At 35.7% G+C, this 17,519-nt stretch overlaps 2 protein-coding genes across 5 annotated transcripts in view; one reads left to right on the forward strand and one right to left on the reverse strand.

The window, feature by feature from the left end:
- The window catches only part of LOC113105468 (neuronal membrane glycoprotein M6-b), a 66,847-nt gene extending 53,668 nt beyond the window's left edge, over positions 1-13,179 (forward strand). For 2 of the 3 annotated variants that reach the window (XM_026266557.1, XM_026266550.1), the window contains exons 2-7: positions 5,390-5,576; positions 6,439-6,595; positions 7,625-7,793; positions 8,104-8,177; positions 9,083-9,148; positions 11,354-13,179. In XM_026266557.1, the coding sequence (XP_026122342.1) occupies positions 5,390-5,576; positions 6,439-6,595; positions 7,625-7,793; positions 8,104-8,177; positions 9,083-9,148; positions 11,354-11,509 (809 nt within the window). In that variant the 3' untranslated portion in view covers positions 11,510-13,179. Of the gene's footprint in view, positions 1-5,389; positions 5,577-6,438; positions 6,596-7,624; positions 7,794-8,103; positions 8,178-9,082; positions 9,149-9,409; positions 10,342-11,353 lie in introns of those variants that run through there. The other variant, XM_026266563.1, reaches the window with a different exon arrangement.
- Positions 13,180-14,399: 1,220 nt separating this feature from the next.
- Positions 14,400-16,541, reverse strand: LOC113105488 (ras-related protein Rab-9A-like). 2 transcript variants are annotated; one of them, XM_026266573.1, is made up of 2 exons: positions 16,273-16,541; positions 14,400-15,337 (listed from the first exon to the last, which is right to left on the reverse strand). In XM_026266573.1, the coding sequence occupies exons 1-2, from the start codon at positions 16,404-16,406 to the stop codon at positions 14,695-14,697; spliced, it is 777 nt and encodes a 258-aa protein (XP_026122358.1). In that variant the 5' UTR covers positions 16,407-16,541; the 3' UTR covers positions 14,400-14,694. The 2 variants fall into 2 exon arrangements, with proteins under 2 accessions (XP_026122358.1, XP_026122354.1); XM_026266569.1 differs by lacking the exon at positions 16,273-16,541 and adding an exon at positions 15,528-16,246.
- Positions 16,542-17,519: the final 978 nt, after the last annotated feature.

The raw sequence follows: 17,519 nt of genomic DNA on the forward strand, positions 1-17,519 counted from the left end.
TCAAATTCAAACATTATTTTTTTTTTTTTACAGCTGTTGCTGCCTTCCAGCTACATATATAAATTCAAATAACAATTCCCAGCAATAGCAGCTGCATCTGGCAGTGGCCGCTGAGGTGGGGGAGGACGAAAGCAATTCCAAACCATTACCCATCTAGGTCTGTTAAACTCATAAAACTCCTGGCTGCCTTTCTCTCTCTTTCTCTCCATCGAAATGCACTGATTTACCGACATCGAATAATTTACCAAATGCACCAATGCCAAATGCTAAATGAACATTGGTGCTCGCTTTTTGGTTATTTAGTGTTGGATGTCAAACAGAGATGAAAGCTGACCTGATCTATGATCCTGAACCAGGAACAGTCAGCAGAGCTTCAGATCAATCGGCTCTTTATTGGTCTTCTTGTTATATTCCCAAGAGGCTGATGGCTCTGTGTTTTCAAGATTTTAAACTTGGTATTTGGCATTTTTATACTGTTGACAGCAATGCTTTATAGATGGAATATAGAATGGTGAATACATTATATAAATGATTGTCGTTTGTTTAAAATTCATTCTTTATTGTTCAAATCAATTTAAAGCTGTTTTGTTCAGTTTGTCTAAAGCAAATAACATCCTTTAGAAAAGAAAATAGTATTTTGGCTTGATAATGATAATATGAAGAAAAGACTGAAAAAAAATATTTTTATTTAGTTCAAAAATATTATTTAATATCGCAGAAACAACCCAAATACATTTATACCAAAATACTTTATATGGCCTTATATACCACGTTGAACAGGTTAAGTCATGTAGGAATATCTCTACAGATTTCTTTTTTTTTTTTTTGTATAACAATAAACATCTAGGCTGTCCGCTTTGGGCCATTTTAAGGCCTAAAGGTCTTTATTTATAGTACGTAAACTAAATTAAACATTGACTAAGAAAATGTTTATTGTTTTCTCTTAAGTGAAAATTTGTACTTTTGATTAATATAAAATCGCAATGGAAGATTTGAACCAAACAATAAATATAAATTGAAAAATAAATTATAAATGTATACTTTTGACTATAAGATAAAGTAGCCTTTTTTAATGTGGAGCTTATTCCATAGAACATCCTAGAGCTTCCAGATTAATAATGAAGATACCTCAAATCCCTTTTTGTTACAGTGGACAGGTTGAAAAAGGAAAACACAGAAGAAAAAAGGAGAAAAAAAATATGTATATATAAAGAGAGAGAGAGAGAGAAACTTTAGGACTTCTGTATGTACTGTAGTTGAAAAATGTATTTTGTCAGATACTAAATAGCTGAGGGAGACAGTTGAGTTTAGAGACGGAGAGAGGTGACCCGTGTAATCTTTGCATTCTAAATTCAACACTAATGAATAGCTCATTGATTTCCTTTATGGCTGCAAAGAGAGCTGCCCTGTTTTGCCTGTCTATGGTCTATTAAAGCTCTTAAACACTGTTGATGAATGGAGAACTGTTCAGGCACCATCACAGATGCCCATTGGAGGTCCTCAACAGCCATTTGAGTGAAAAGCTTTGAGTGAAAGCACTTTTTTATCCCAATGAATTATGAAATCATAATCTACATTACATTTTCAGTTCATTATTTGTATTCAGTGTTTTGTCAGCACCACTAAGATTTACTGTAACCCCACGTGTATCTACAGTGTCGGGCAGCATCTCAGCACCTCTGGTTTAACCTCATTAGCTCATTAACATTAATGGGATAGATTTATTATGCAATACAGTCGCACAGCTGCTGCTCTCAGAGCTTAATCCCCTCTTTCAGAGCTCCCTGACAGATTTTCAGACCAACGTATTTCTGCAGGGCTTCATGGTTTGATTTGACTATCAAAACAGAGAATTTACATTTGTGCATTTGATGACAATGTACAAATCACTATAGATTAGGGATGGGAGCTATACCAGTATGAAAGTGACTATCAGTATTATGCTGTTCCATGATATTGACTTTGCTATACCGTGAATACCATTATATAGTCATGAATTCAAGTTTTGCATTTATATAGTTTTGTTCAATTTGGTATGCTCTGCGAATTTGAACACAAATGATGATAAAGAGTCAAGGCAGAACGTTTTTGTCCTCTGTATGCAACGCCGTACTACAGAGTCATTAGTAATCAAAAACATGGAGCATCATAACAAACCAGATTAATAGAGAACCAATCGCCTACTCCAGTGGTTCCCAAACTAGGGGGAACGGAAATGCTGAGGGATAGTGTACAGTAACAGTCAGTAGATTATTTTTCAAAATAAACCTCTGCAGGGTGATAAAGACTATACTGCATAATTTCCCGTTTATTATGTGGCCACTTACCTGATATGTAAATAATTAAGTGCAAAATATTAATTTAACATTTGAATTACCTCAACATGACTCACAGTACCCGTGTGTGTGCGCTCCATTTCCAGACGTGAGTGACGTGATTTGACGAAAGCAAATAGAACCCAGTGATGTTCTCTGCTGTGGAGGCAGTGTGACACGACACGACAAATCCATGACAGTAAACTGATGCCGCGTTCTATTTCTGACGAACTCCAGCGCTCTGACACAAAGAACAATTTCAAATATTCATAACTAAGAGAACTGTGAAAAAATAGAAAGTGTAGATATTAGACAGATACAGATATCACCTAGACAGTGTAAAATATTGTGATATGAATTTTAGCTCATATCGACCACCATACATTTTGTGTGTGTGTGTGTGTGTGTGTATGTGTGCACACTCTGCAACCAGTAGGCCTAATAATAACCAATAATAATGAATTACTTTTGCAAAGGTCCCTTTCGGGGCTCCGTACAAAGCAGAACATGTCATGTGAAAGAGTGTCACTTCACAGTGTCTTACTAACTTCCCAAGAGCAAATGTTCTCGCATTATTTTATGAAGAACATTTCTAAAGCAGTAAAGATATCCCAAAGATATTCATAAGGATGCAATTATGAGGTGTTAAGGAGACCAATTGCACAAGGTTGCCATGGAAACACCAGTGGTACATGCAAGAGTGTGCAATTTTACGCTTATCTTTTTTCCTCTTTTTGAGCGTGTGTGCGTGTTTGAAGCTATTTTTAACAAGCATTATATAACCACTCTATGTCACAAGCAGCATGTATCTATCTCCCCTCGCTCTGTTGTCTCTATTCTTCAGGTTTGCCTGACCTACGACTAACACTACTGGTTTAATTCAGTTCACTCAAGGAAATGAGTTTGCATGAGCATTATGAATAATAATAAATGTGATTGGTTGAAAGTCCAAATTTCTGATTGATTGCATGTGTAACACAGCACATTCTCTGAAAACTGTACTCTCTAGTGCCATTTATGCCTGAAAATTTCAGGAATTTTGTGTCTTTATTCTAGTATTGCATATATTTTTTCTGTGGGCAACTGTTTAATCGTTGGGAATGATAAAAAGGTCACCTTTTTGGCAGAGATACAATACCAGCTTCACCCATCAAGGTTCAGTGGCATAGATGATAAAGCGTGTGACATATTCTTTTTGACACGATTGACCTAGGTTCAAATCTGCCTTATGGCAAATAAGGGAAATAATCAAAAAGTTGAAAATAAAGTATCCAGTAGGTGGCATCCATTTAATAATTTGAATTCAATTCATATATTTATTTGATATAAATGAAATGAGTTATTACTGCATACTGGCAGATAATTGCCACTATTTGCAATAAGTAATTAGCAGAATACCCTGATATTTTAACCTAGTATAAATAGAATGTAGCTATTTGCACTTCACAAAAATCTTAACCTGCCATATTTCATTCCCAGGCTTGACTGCAGTAGCCATATGTTCTTTTACGACCACTCCTGATGTAACCAGTCACGGCACACATTAAATGAAATTTCATATTGCTGTCAGGTAGCTGCTGTAATCATCCTCTTCATGTTGAGAAATCATTTTACCTTTTTAAATGGTCTATTATGAACTGAGCAGCAGCTGTCATAGTAGGTAACAGGATGACAGTGCGGAACAGATGGTTTTGTATATTCATAGAAATTCTGTTCACTGTGAAAATGAATTTGCATCGCTAATGTGGGTGTGTGACAGGAGGGTCAAAGGGCCCACTGATGTCAGAAATGACCCTGCTGTTGTGTTCTTCTATTAGCATGAGTTTCCAAAGACCCCTATTCAGTGAAATCCCTATTAACTCTTAATATATGTACAGTTTGGAAGCAGTAACAATAAAGCAAAGCAAGGTGTAAAAATCTTTTTTAGTTTTCTTACATCAGTTGTCTTTTTACTCATACAAACATTCATCCTGTTTGGATCATGTAAGAGGCCCGTTTTGCTCTTAAATTGTGCAAAAAGCTTCAGACCAATGGTTGTAAACACATTTAGCCCTCAAACTTTAGTAAACTTGCAAAACAAGCACAAACACAAAAAAAATGCTATTGCCCTGGGTGTTTATTTATTTATTTATTTACTTGGAAAATCTACCATCGTCATTTGGTACATTTAATCTGGTAAAAAAATCATATATTAAAGTATTTTACTTATTGTAAAACGTTCTATACAAATAAAAAAATTACCATCTGTACCATCACTGCATAGTTACATCAAAATCTAGTTCCTCAGAGAGACACTCAGCACTCTTTTTCTGTGTACCATTGATGTCTTATAAGATCATAAGTTGCAGTCAATCTGTGATGAATTATTCATGTATGTGGGGGAGTTGGTGTTGTTTAATGTCTCTGGAAGAAGATAAATAGGCAGAGAACAAAATGACTTCACTGCACACAGAATATTTCTCACTCTTTACAAGGCATGTATAAAGTATATATTAGGATTGACGTTCACATTTTTTAAGGGAAGTGCTTAAGTGGGAACAGCAATATGTTTTCCAAAGTATTTCCAAATTATTCTAAATGTTGAATTTTGCATTTTTTAAATGTTTGGTTTGTCTTAAATTGGTTTTGGAAATACAAATCCTAGTACCCTTACACAAAGTAATATATGTAAATATAGTACATATGAAATATATTGTCATATAAAGTAAAAACATATATGAAACCTATTAGAAATAATAAAAAAATTCGAATAGTAGCGTATTTATTTTCCCGCCCATACAAATGTTTATGTTCTGTATGTGTAATACATATGCTACAGAACAACAGCAATTGTGCCAAGCGGTGCCAACCCGAGTTATTTTCTGTTCATTACCAGTTCATTCAATAAAGACAGTTAACAATCTAGTTTCTGAGTACTAAGTTATTAACCCAACAATAGCGGGGTCAGTTTTTTTTTGCAGTGGGCCGCGCAAACATATGTGTTTGGTTGTGTGGGCCGCGAGTTGAAAAAGGTTGGGAACCACTGCTATAGTGAATTAGGTCAAAACATGTAATCTTACTTTCTCCCCCTGCAGGCTGCTTCGAGTGTTGCATCAAGTGTCTGGGCGGTGTCCCCTACGCCTCTTTGGTGGCCACCATCTTGTGCTTTTCGGGTGTGGCCCTGTTCTGCGGCTGTGGGCATGTGGCACTCACGGGCACTGTGACCATGGTGGAAAACCACTTTTCTCGCATCACCTCTGACCATGCTACTCTCACTGATGTGTAAGTGTGTTCATATAAACAGCCATTAAAATACAGCCAATACCATAAATAATAACTTCTCAGTGATGGTTGTTCTTTTATTTAGATTACTACTGTGAGTTAGGATAATTATTAGAGGCATACTTAGTGAGATGAAAAGGAAAAAAGCTAATTTTGAGTTATTCGATTTCTGTCCATGACAAGTACTAGGGATAAGTATGTGGTGAGTAATGACCTCTAGAATGCAAGCAAATAAGTTGCAGTACTTTCTGTTCCATCATGGCATCTGGAGCTTTACTAGGAAATTACCTTTTATTTCCTGTATACATTTTAATGTCAGTAGCCCTGAAAAAAATCTGCCAGGAGTACATTTTTATCCCCCCACATACAAGTCAAATGAATCACTGCCACCATTGTTTACTGAGCTGGAACTCTGGTAAATTTGATTTAAAATAAACTATGACTTTACTTTTGTATCATTTCATCTAAACTGGTACCTTTTCATGCATGTGAATTTGAAAGCATCAAGAGCGATAATTTATTTATCGAGTTTCTCTGTATAAATATTGGATAATGCTGAGAGATTTATGCCCACCTTACATCTCTCACATCAGTATGCTTACTAGCTTTTTGGGGAAGTCGTGGCCTAGTGGTTAGAGAGTATGACTCCTAACCCTAAGGTTGTGGGTTCGAGTTTCGGACCCAAACCCCCAACTGCTCCACAGGCACAGCAGCATTAATGGCTGCCCACTGCTCCGGGTGTGTGTTCACTGCTGTGTGTGTGTGCACTTTGGATGGGTTAAATGTAGAGCATAAATTCTGGATCACCATACTTGGCTGAGTGTCACATCACTTTCACTAAATGTTTTGTTTTGTTATACAGGGTCCAGATTTTGCAGTACATTATCTATGGAATTGCTTGTTTCTTCTTCCTGTATGGCATCATCCTGTTGGCTGAGGGCTTTTACACAACCAGTGCTGTCAAAGAGATGCACAGCGAGTTCAAGACCACTGTGTGTGGACGCTGCATCAGTGCCATGGTGAGGCCAAGGCGCACATACAAGCATGAGCATACAAATACACCAGGCTCATTGGAAAAACATTTCACTACATATGTTTCTGCAACTCGAAAAACGTACTTACACACATACATTTCAGTTCAAGTTTCCAGCGAATTTACTGATAACTACTGATAATAATACTCAATATCAATTAATACTGATAACTTTTATGCCTTTTCACACAAAGTATGATTAAAGTATGATGGTAGGTTATTGATTATTAAACACTTGTTTTCATACACTTCCTTGCACAGTACTGCTATTATGACTTCAGACACTTTTACCATAACACATGATTGTAAAACGTAAAAACACATTTTAATGTTTGCATCACAAAACCAGCTCCACATGTTTTCGTGTATGTTTTGACAGCGTAAACTTGCTCAGAATCTCACCTGGTACAGCTTTGTACTTGAACTTTAACCCTTTAGGGTCATTTTACAAACTGTTGCGATACGTACAACAGCCTATGTAATAAAACTTGTAAAATAAATTTTGCAGAAAAATCGCCCCAAGCGCGTTTGAAATACTCTTACACATCATTATATAAACATGTACACTCATACAAATGCATTTCCTCCCAACCATAAACATGGTACTTGGCACATTCACACATATATATACGCCCACTACAAAAACAAAGGCCAACCCAAATCCTTGAGGACAGATCTGGCACGATCAGTGCTATGTGCCTCAATTGCTTAAATAGCTGCAGATGTCCAGTAGCATCCATCTTTTAAGCCTTTAGGCAATATATGCATGTGCCATGTGTTAATCTGGGAAAACATTGTGTATGTTCACAAGAGTGACTTTGATAATCAAGTGGCAACACATTTAAGGTGACCTGGCGGTAAATAGGTCATGATTCTGGGCCACATTTACTGCAGGATTTAAAAACTATGGGATTATTCTAGTCATCATGAAATTAGAGATATGGATATTGAATGAATATGTGAGCATGAGGGGCTAACTGCCACAAATTTCTGCCTCTCTTTTTCTTTTTTGAAGTTTGTGTTCCTCACCTACATTCTGGGCTTGGGATGGCTGGGTATTTTTGGCTTTTCGGCGGTGCCCGTTTTCCTGTTTTATAACATGTGGACCACATGTGGAGCCATGAAGTCCCCTATTGCCAATCTCACCTCTGTGGACAACATCTGTGTCGATGTGCGGCAGTATGGTAAAAACTTTGAACATCCTTAATCGTGAATCAACAGATAATATTTGTTTATATTTAGTTGCAAAATCAACATCACTTTATAGTGTAAGGAGTGAGTTATTCTAATGGAATGTATCTGTTGAGATAAATCTGTCAAAAAAACTTATTTTTATAAGTACAGTCAGATGTTTCCTTTTCTGGCATTTACTAAAATCCCTATCAGTGGGAAAATGAATGTGTATATAGATTTAATAATCTGTAAATATTCATTGCTTTAGTAGTCCTTGTATCTTTTTAGATTAATGTATGTAATGCATATAATCCTTTTCAGGAATCATCCCATGGAACGCTACTCCTGGGAAAGCCTGTGGCTCCACGCTAAGCGACATCTGCAATACTAGCGAGGTAAAGATACCTCATTTGTCTCTGAAGATCACCACATGTGCACTGACAGGAGGAGCTTTTTCATGTTTATATCTGTAAAGCCTGACACATGAAATAATAGTTTTTTTTTTTTTTTTAATGAAGCGGTCTAAAATCTAAAAAGAAAAGCTTGCATGTGTTTATGTGAAGCTTTTATGGCTCATATGGTATGATACACTGATAGCAGACTATTTCAATTAAAATATATAAATATCAGATGTCACTCTATTTGCTAAATCAAATAATATGTCTGAAAGAATGCTTTTGAAAAATAAAAATAAAAACATATAAGGCAATGCAGTACAGCAATACAATGATGATTAAACATTCCTCAAAAGCCTGATGGATAATATTTGATACATTTGAACATTTTCAAAAAATGTTGTTTCACTTCAGTAAATGTTCATCTTCAATTATTACTAACATATCACAAGTAATTCCTAGGTTTACTTTATAAAACTCAGTAAAGATTTCACAGCTAATATAAAAGAAACAAAACAAAACTGTGAACCATGTCCTGCATGTGAATGTGTGTACAATTATCAATCATCAGTTAGACAACAGAAGCCAAGTAGTAGATTGTTTGCAACAGCTTTGACAGCAAATTTTGATCAGCCCCTTTGTATCAATTATGATACAGTAGGCTTTTTAGGGTTGTAGGTTTGTTAGGGTTAAAGACAGACTTTTAAGGAATGCTGACTTGTTTTAATCTTGACAGACCAGAGAAATATAAAACATGTTTATTCTTCGCTTTTAGAAAATATACTTTTTTTAAGTATGAGGGGTACATTTTATTTTGTATGAATAATATATTACATTTTCTACACAAGGTGTGTAGATCTGTGTTGGTTATGTTTAATAGACTTCCTGAACTCTTTTCATTACAGTTCTATCTCTCCTACCATCTTTATATTGTTGCCTGTGCTGGAGCGGGAGCCACTGTTATTGCACTGGTAAGAGTACATGATATTCATTCATTCATTCATTCACTTGTTCATTTCATACTTGCTTTCTTATCTATTTCATATTTAGAATCATTTACATTGATGTTGAAAATTAGCTTAGGAAAGAATTGGTACAATATAAAGCTATATTCTTAAATCCTGTCATCAGTTTAGAAACTCTATAACTGTAATTTCTGTTTTCGAGAGATGTGGTTGTACATCTAAAACTATGTTTGGTCTCACCCACTGGTTTGTCTCTCTTCCATTCAGCTCATCTATGTGATGGCCACAACGTATAACTTTGCAGTGTTGAAGTTTAAGAGCTACGACCACAGTCACTCCACTAAGTTTTGAGCTTTTTTTGCTCTCAGAGACAGAGAGAAAGTGATAGAGAGGGAGAAGGATGAAATGAGTGTGTAAAAGAGGTAAAGAAATAGGCAAAGGAGAGAAATAAATTGAGAGATATTAGTTCATAGCACAGGCCTTAATGTATAGCCAGTGTAGTGCATATTAACTGTATTGTGTATTGTTCATATCATTTGTATCTTTGTGTTTCTGTACTAATTTGACATGGTGGGATCTCTTAACAAAACAAGGACATTACATCATACTAAATGTTTTACATACATTTTATCTAGGTACATATTCAAATAAAGAATAGTATATGAACAATCCAGAATAATGTAGCTTATTTACTGTTTATAAAAAAAAAAATGACTTCAGTAGTGAGAATCTAACTCTTTGACAGTCCAACAACACTTAATGGACAGGATTCAAATTAAATAAAGATAGTACTATTTGGTAATGATGTCTTTACATTGGATCATATGCACCCTGAGGCACCCGTAGTCCAGAATCCAGTCAGATAGAAAAGGCAAGTCAAGTACAGTACATGAGAAGGGCATAGTTGTTGGAGTTATGAAAGATATTAGGAATGTTGTGTTTGTGCTCATAAACTTTTACTCTATGCTACATGTACCTGTGAAGGGTGTGACTGTACTTTTTAACTCTTTATGAGATGTTTTGGAGTCATAGAATTGACATTGTCTTTCAGAGCCTTTGTTTTTAGATACATCCAACTACTATTTAGTTTAATGTTATGTTTAATATTGAATTCAGACAGCGTTTAGTTTTTGCCTTTTGTATTATTCTCAAAGCAGTATAGTTCCTGTTTTCAGAAATAAAAAAATGATTGTGGAGAAGTTCATTTCTCTTTATTTCATAGTTTTTAGTTTTTACATTTCTTTGTATATCAGTAGTTTTTACTTCATCTTTTATTTGCCAACTTATGAAATAACCAGATTTCATGTGATGACAGATACACGGAAAAAGGTACAATGACCATGTCATTTATTTAACGTGCATTTTTATCTTGTTCTAAACAGAAATCAAAAAAACTTTTTTGTTAAGTTTGTGTAAAACCAATTATACTTGTGTAGAATTTGTTTTTAAACAAACAGTTTTGTTGACATCAGGGTTAATGTGATATCACTGAGATACAATTTTATTTTTTCATTAATACTTGGAATTAGTTTAAAAAAGAATGATATTTTAATTAGTTCTTGTAATTTTGTTTTGTGTTCTCCTTAGTTGCCACTGTTCTTTTAAAAAAATATATGTCTATGTGGTTACCATAAATTTTATTTCAGTTTTAGTTTGAGTTATTTTAGTACATCTAGATAAACTAAATGAAAATGAGAAATATTTCCTTATGGCAACTAGCTTAAAAAATAAAAAAAGCATTGTTTATATATATATAACAGTACACATTACAGTGTTTCAACCACGGAAAGACTTTAATAAAACAGCTTGTATTCAGGTTATGTCACAAAAGTTCATAATAGAATATATAACACATATTTTTTAAAAGACATCACAATAAAATTAATATTTTATTATACCAGATGTCTAAAGATAATCAGTTAATATAAAATTGATCCATTTTTTTCAATATATTCTGATCAACTAACATTTGATTTCTGTGTGGTGCAGGTATAACAATTTACTTAGATTTGGTTTCTTTAGTGATTCTTATTAATAACTAATTAATTCTGTCTTAACTCTTATAGCTGGCTTTGGCTAACTAACCCACTCATGACTAATCCCTCCAACTGTTTCTTCCTCTGTCTTTCTCCCTCCCTCTCTCCCTCTCTCTCTCTCTCTCTCTCTCTCTGTCTATTTTGTCTGTCTCCTCCCCTTCTCTGCGGTCCACAGATCCACTACCTGATGATCCTGGCAGCAAACTGGGCCTATCTCAAGGGACTGTGTCAGCAGACTCATGCCTACCAGGACATCAAAACCAGAGATGATCAAGAGCTGCAGGATGTGCAGTCACGCTCCAAGGAGGGTCTAAACTCCTCCTACTCATAAACAGTTCTCCCAATTCAGATCTACCCCACCTACTGTTTATCTAACCTGCTCAAGACCACACACACACACACCCCCCACCCTCAAATGAAACACTACGCAAACTAACACTGCTAAGCGCTGCGCTATCCTGACTATACATCATAATGGTGGTATAAGTTGGTTATAATCATGATGAAACATGTCAGACAAGTTATTGAACATCTGTAACAAATGATGAGTGGAATCATGCAGTTATTGATGTGTTTTGCTCGTCTACTTCATGGTTCAAATTACCACTGGTATAAAAGTGTATGTATTCTAGTATTGTACTGTCATTTTGCAAGTATTTTTGAATTGGTAGAAAGTGTATGTACAGTGTAGAGTCATGGTTATAACTAGGTTATGTTTGGTTTTATGATGCATTGTCTCGGTGAAGCGCTGCTTACATGATAGACTGTGTGCACTAACTCCTCACAGACATTTTGCAGGAACTTCCTTTTTTGGTGTTTTATACAATATAAATATATCGAAATGTGTGAAAGTGGATGAATGTTTTTTTTGTTTTTTTTTAATGGTTGTATTGAAAATGTCTGTTTATCTAAAACCTTTCTCTGGTCTCTATGGCTATACTAGATGTCTGAATTCTCCTCTTTTTCCAGTTCTCTTTATTACTTTATTTTTTGGAAGGGGTTGGGGACAATACCGGTTAATGACAAATTGCACTAATCTTGTAATAGAAAGCAGGTATATTAACACACATGCTCATACAGTGGAGGGACGTTTAAAAGGACATTTTCTCAAAGCTGTCAAGTATCATTATTAAGTACTCAAACTCAAAACGATATTCTGAAAACAGTATCTATGACCAATATAATTCTGACAGATAGAAAGAAAAAAAAAACTAATGCTAAATTAATAACTAATAATAATGTCTAATAGAAGCTACCTTCACAGCTATACAGAGTATATGCTTTCCTTCAGTTTTGTTGATAAATCTAGGTATTTTTCAGTCTTTTAGAATTTGTTCTTATGGCAAGATTGATGTTTACCTCGAGTTTAATGAGATGATTGTGACTTGTGCTATGTGGACGTGAAACTCAAAATGGTTTTTGAATTTACAGTCAAATATCAATTTACCGCCTTGTTTTTGCAGTGTACCTTTTTCCTAACTGGTCTCTCTCTCTTTCTATTACTACTTTTACAATATGACTTTTTATTAATCTGTCTTTTAACTAAAATAATTCTTCTCTGTAATGTCTCTGTAAATACTGTATAAGCATGTTAGTATTGTCCACATATACATATGTTTAATACCAGTTCTATGCTGTTTCTTGTTCAAATCTGTTAAAGGGAGCTTACAGGGATGTGTAAGATGTTGATTACCCTGTTTTTGAAAAAGAAGATGTGTGCCTGGATGTTCTATAGCGCCCTGATTATTGCATGAAGGAGAGATATTTCTTTAGTTTTAAAGTACTGTATGTAAGTGATGTGTAGTCCATTGTTCTAATGAACTACAGTTGACATGTCCCACCTCTCACCGAAAAAAAAAAAAAAAAAAAAACTGTATGTTATTGGAAATTGTACTCTTAGATGTTTCATAGTTGATTTTAAGTCAGATGTTTTATGAATCCTGTATAGTGATTTTTGTAACCTTCTCTAGTAAAATATTTTCTATGATCTACATGATTGAAGAACTGTTTTGTGTGTATTATTATTATTATTATTTTAAAAAGGCACCTGTGCAAGAGATTCATTTTCATATCTTGGCAAAAAGGATTTATAACTTCACTGCACTGCAAGGAAACGTCATCATTTCTAATTTTGAATTCTTCTGCAGCTTGCGGCATTTGAAATGTGTTTTTTTTTCCTAGTTGCGCCACCTGGTGTAGGAATGAGAACATGGTGTAATTTTTTTATGCTTAATACATTGTCCTTAAAGGAATTGTTCAGTGTTGATCAAGACATTTTAACTTAAAATTCGTTGGTTCTAAATGATATACTAGTCCTTAATCCATGATAACACTTCCAGTAAAAAAGTTCCCTGTTGTCATCTCTCAAGTATTGGACTGTTTTCACTTGTGAACAGTGCTTGATGTGCATATTTCTCTCCTGATTCAGGCAACTTTTTCACATGAGAAAGCAATATTACGGAGAGTTCAGTTCCAAACCTGATCAAACACCTGTCTGTATTCGGTTCAGTTGGGTTTGATCAGGGTTTGGAGCTGAACTTTACAGGAAGGTATACTGTATCTCCAGGTACAGGACTGGGCACCCTATCATGGACTGATGATCTTAATCAGACTTGTTTGAATAAGGATTCACTGCAGAGGACGCTTTGGTGAGCAAGTTGTAATGCTGAATGTCTCCAAATCTGTTCCCATGAACAAACAAACACATCTTCATCTTTTCAGCAAATGTATCTTTTCATTGTGCCACGATAAAATTGTGGTTTAATAAAAACATTGAGGAAGATCAATCAATAATCAAATACTTTTAATTCAGCATTATTTCAATTAAATATTTAATACACGCAAATGTAGCAAACTTGGATTTAGCAAGCAGAATTATTATAAGAATCATTGTGTGACATTGAAATCATGTCCATGTAAAATAAAATTAACCCTTAAATGTCTTCGAATGGTCTCATTTCAGTGCTCAGCTTGTATATTCTAGCATATTTTAAAAAAAAATTGTTACCCCTGATAAGGTACAAAAGCCTGTGGAAATTAAAAGTGGTAATTAATACAAAATATATTTGAAAATATGCTACCAAATCACACTTCACGACTCCAAGATATTCCAAAAAATATCTTAAAATGCAAGGTTGTTAAAATAAGGCAAACAAAGAAACCAGTGCTAAAGGCACTTGAAGTAGCACAACACCAGAAAATGAGACAAAAACACATTTGAATATGTTCTAGTGTTCATGAGTGTAACAGCTGGCTTTTATTTCTCAACTGTAAACAGCATTAGAACTAGTGTGAGAGCTAAAACTAAAGGACCTCAGTGATCCCTTACATGTTCATTGTTCAGAGCAAGTGTTTTGAGATGTTGTAACTCTACAATGACAGAAATGATGTAGCAAAATTTGCATACTGCACACAAGAAGTTTTTCTGGCATCTGCTGTTGAGAACTTATGAGTATGCATTTTTTTTTTCAATAACACAAAGGAGTGTTTCAGTTGTGTTCATATCAGTACACAACATCAACAGCATGAGCCATTGGCCCGTGGCTTCCTGCACAAGTCAACAGTGTCTGTGGGCAGCAGGTGTTCTGCGCGATCTTCAGATGAAAGCACACGTCTAACTGCTTCCTCAAATGCACCCGAGACATTAGTGGCATCCTTTGCGCTTGTTTCAAAGTATGGATATCCACCATTCTCTTGACACCACCTTTGAGCATCTTCCATTGACACCTGACGCTCCGTCACATCTACTTTGTTTCCTAGAACAACAAACGGAAATTTATCCGGGTCCCTGACATCTGCGTAGAATGCAAACTCTTTCTTCCAGTTGTTGAGGTTCAAGAAACTTTGATTATCATCCACACTAAACGTAAGCAGACAGCAGTCAGAGCCACGGTAAAACGGCGTCCGGAGACTTCTGAACCTCTCCTGGCCTGCTGTGTCCCAGATCTGTAGAGTGACCGTGTGACCATCCACCTCCAGCTCTTTGTTTAAAAACTCGACACCGATCGTGTGGAACAGGTGTGAATCAAACTTGTTGGAGACATACCGGTTCATGAGGGAGGACTTTCCCACACCACCATCCCCCAGCAGAATCACCTTTAACAAAGACGACTTGGTGGTCATGATCAAGAACTTTTGATAGGTTACCTCACCTACAGACCTGAAATAAAAATCAGAATTAACACGCTTTGTAAGGCACGGCTATTCACTTTCAAGTGAACTAAATGTAGGCCTACCATAGAAAAGTGTTAAAGTAGAAAATGATTTTTGTGAGAGGTGAGGTAAGAGATACTGGTTGTAGAAAATATGCCCCGTGATGATTTTCAGAATAACCTACTAGCCTAAAATACCTTTTAATGGCAGCGTGACTTGAAATCAGCATGGCTTGGGTTAAAGTTACTGGTATCTTTATAATGGAGTTCTGATACACCCCTTGTCTCCAAACACTGTTCATCGCAGAGATGGTAATAATTCTGTTTAGTAATGTCCTGTGACAGGAGTCCATTCATTGGAGCAGGAAGCGCTGATCATGTGAGTCACATCTTGACAGATTGTCCTGTCCTCATAACGTGTATATGAAAATAAATAATAAAGCTCACAATGTAAGCAATCACAGTGTAATTAATGTCGGACTTATTACATCACTTAACATTTTCACTACAAAATAACGCTGACACGAGCCAGTCTGAACATGTTTAAGGAAATGATAGATTTACGATGTAAAGCTAGATGAAATGTAAGCCTGGGCTGCTATTTTATATTTTATAGCAAACATTTAACAAGCAGACAGCGCTGTTTAAGCCTTTTTTTATGCCAGAAAACATACTGGAGTGCGACGTAGACTGATGCCGAGCCCATTTTTACTCGATAGCGAAGTTAATCAATGACAAGCTAAACAACTGTTACAATGCGACTGCGTTCTCGTCGTAAAGCAAATCGTCAAAGGTAAATGTAATGCTGTGGCAAGACATGGCTTCAGTGGCGTTCCATTCAATCAAACCGGCAGATCTTTAGAGGTAATTTCTACACATTGAATTATGTACATATCAAACGTTTGTTGCGCGAAGAACAGACCGCTTAAACATAGTACATTACCTTTGATAATTCCGCAACGAGCATCGAAGTGCTTTGCTAGCAGCGCCATTCCGCAAAGTACAAGCATCTAAAGCAGTATGGAGCGTGACCAAGACATGGCGCCCTGGGCTGGCCAAACAGCTACTGAAGCTCATATGACCCAGTAGCTTCTCATATATATATAAGACATGTAACGTGAAATCAGGTTAATAAAACAACACTGGAATGAATAAAGTTAGTTTCATAACTGAGGTCAGCCTGATACGGAAAACAATGGCTGAAAGGTTCATTGTAAATGAAATATATTCCCTTTTAAGTGCCTTACCCTTAATATTGGGTTAGTGTTTGATATTAATTATTAACCGTCTCAGATTCACGACAGCATTATCAGCGAGTTGCTAACCAAATGTTTTCCCTGCTAGTTGCACAAATTCTCTTGTGTAGGCTACACAAGGTTATATCAACATGTCATTACATCATAAAGCTTCGAGCCTGTTAGAACTTGTACCAGAGGACATAATGTAATCTTAAAGATTACAATAATGTTTGCCTCATCATGGATTATCTAAAACATGGAATGTTTTTTTTGAACAACTATACAAATAGCCTAGGCTGCCTTTTTTTAATAGGCTATAACTTTTCTGAAAGCACTAAATCAAACATAAGGTGCAATATGAGGTTAAACCTGTAATTATTCTACCAAGAGATATAAAACAACATGACCTATATAAAATATATTTTCCCATGTGGACCTTTCCACATTGAAGACCTGATTTTTTTCATTACAAATGTGTTCATGTTCAACAGTGTTGATTGAGATATCTGTGTGTATACATTCTTTGGACTGAGGCATCCAAAGAAATCAGCCTTTGGACCTTATCTTGGGCGGATTACTAGGTCATATGCTCTTTGCAAGTGGCACACTTTCTGTCACATGTTTGCTGAGCCTAGACACAAGATCACATTTGGCTCATGCTGCATGGGTTGTGCTTCCCCATTTTTGGATGATCTGAAAGTAACATCGCTGGCTCTAATGCATTCATTTAATTTAAACTGTGGTCAGAGTCATATATAGAGTAGCAAAAACCAAACTCATGATCTCTGAAAGAGAAGTTAAAGGAAGTGGAGTTAGAAATGACCATTTACCAGAGTCACAGATTAAGTAGGGGAGCGCAGGGCACAAAGTAACGCGGGGTTAGTTGGAACGCACGTGGTTTGAATGTTTCCACACATGCTAGCATAACAAAATTTACAGTATTTATTAGTTA

This window comes from Carassius auratus, chromosome 1 (assembly GCF_003368295.1).
Source record: "Carassius auratus strain Wakin chromosome 1, ASM336829v1, whole genome shotgun sequence".
Lineage (NCBI taxonomy): Eukaryota > Metazoa > Chordata > Actinopteri > Cypriniformes > Cyprinidae > Carassius > Carassius auratus.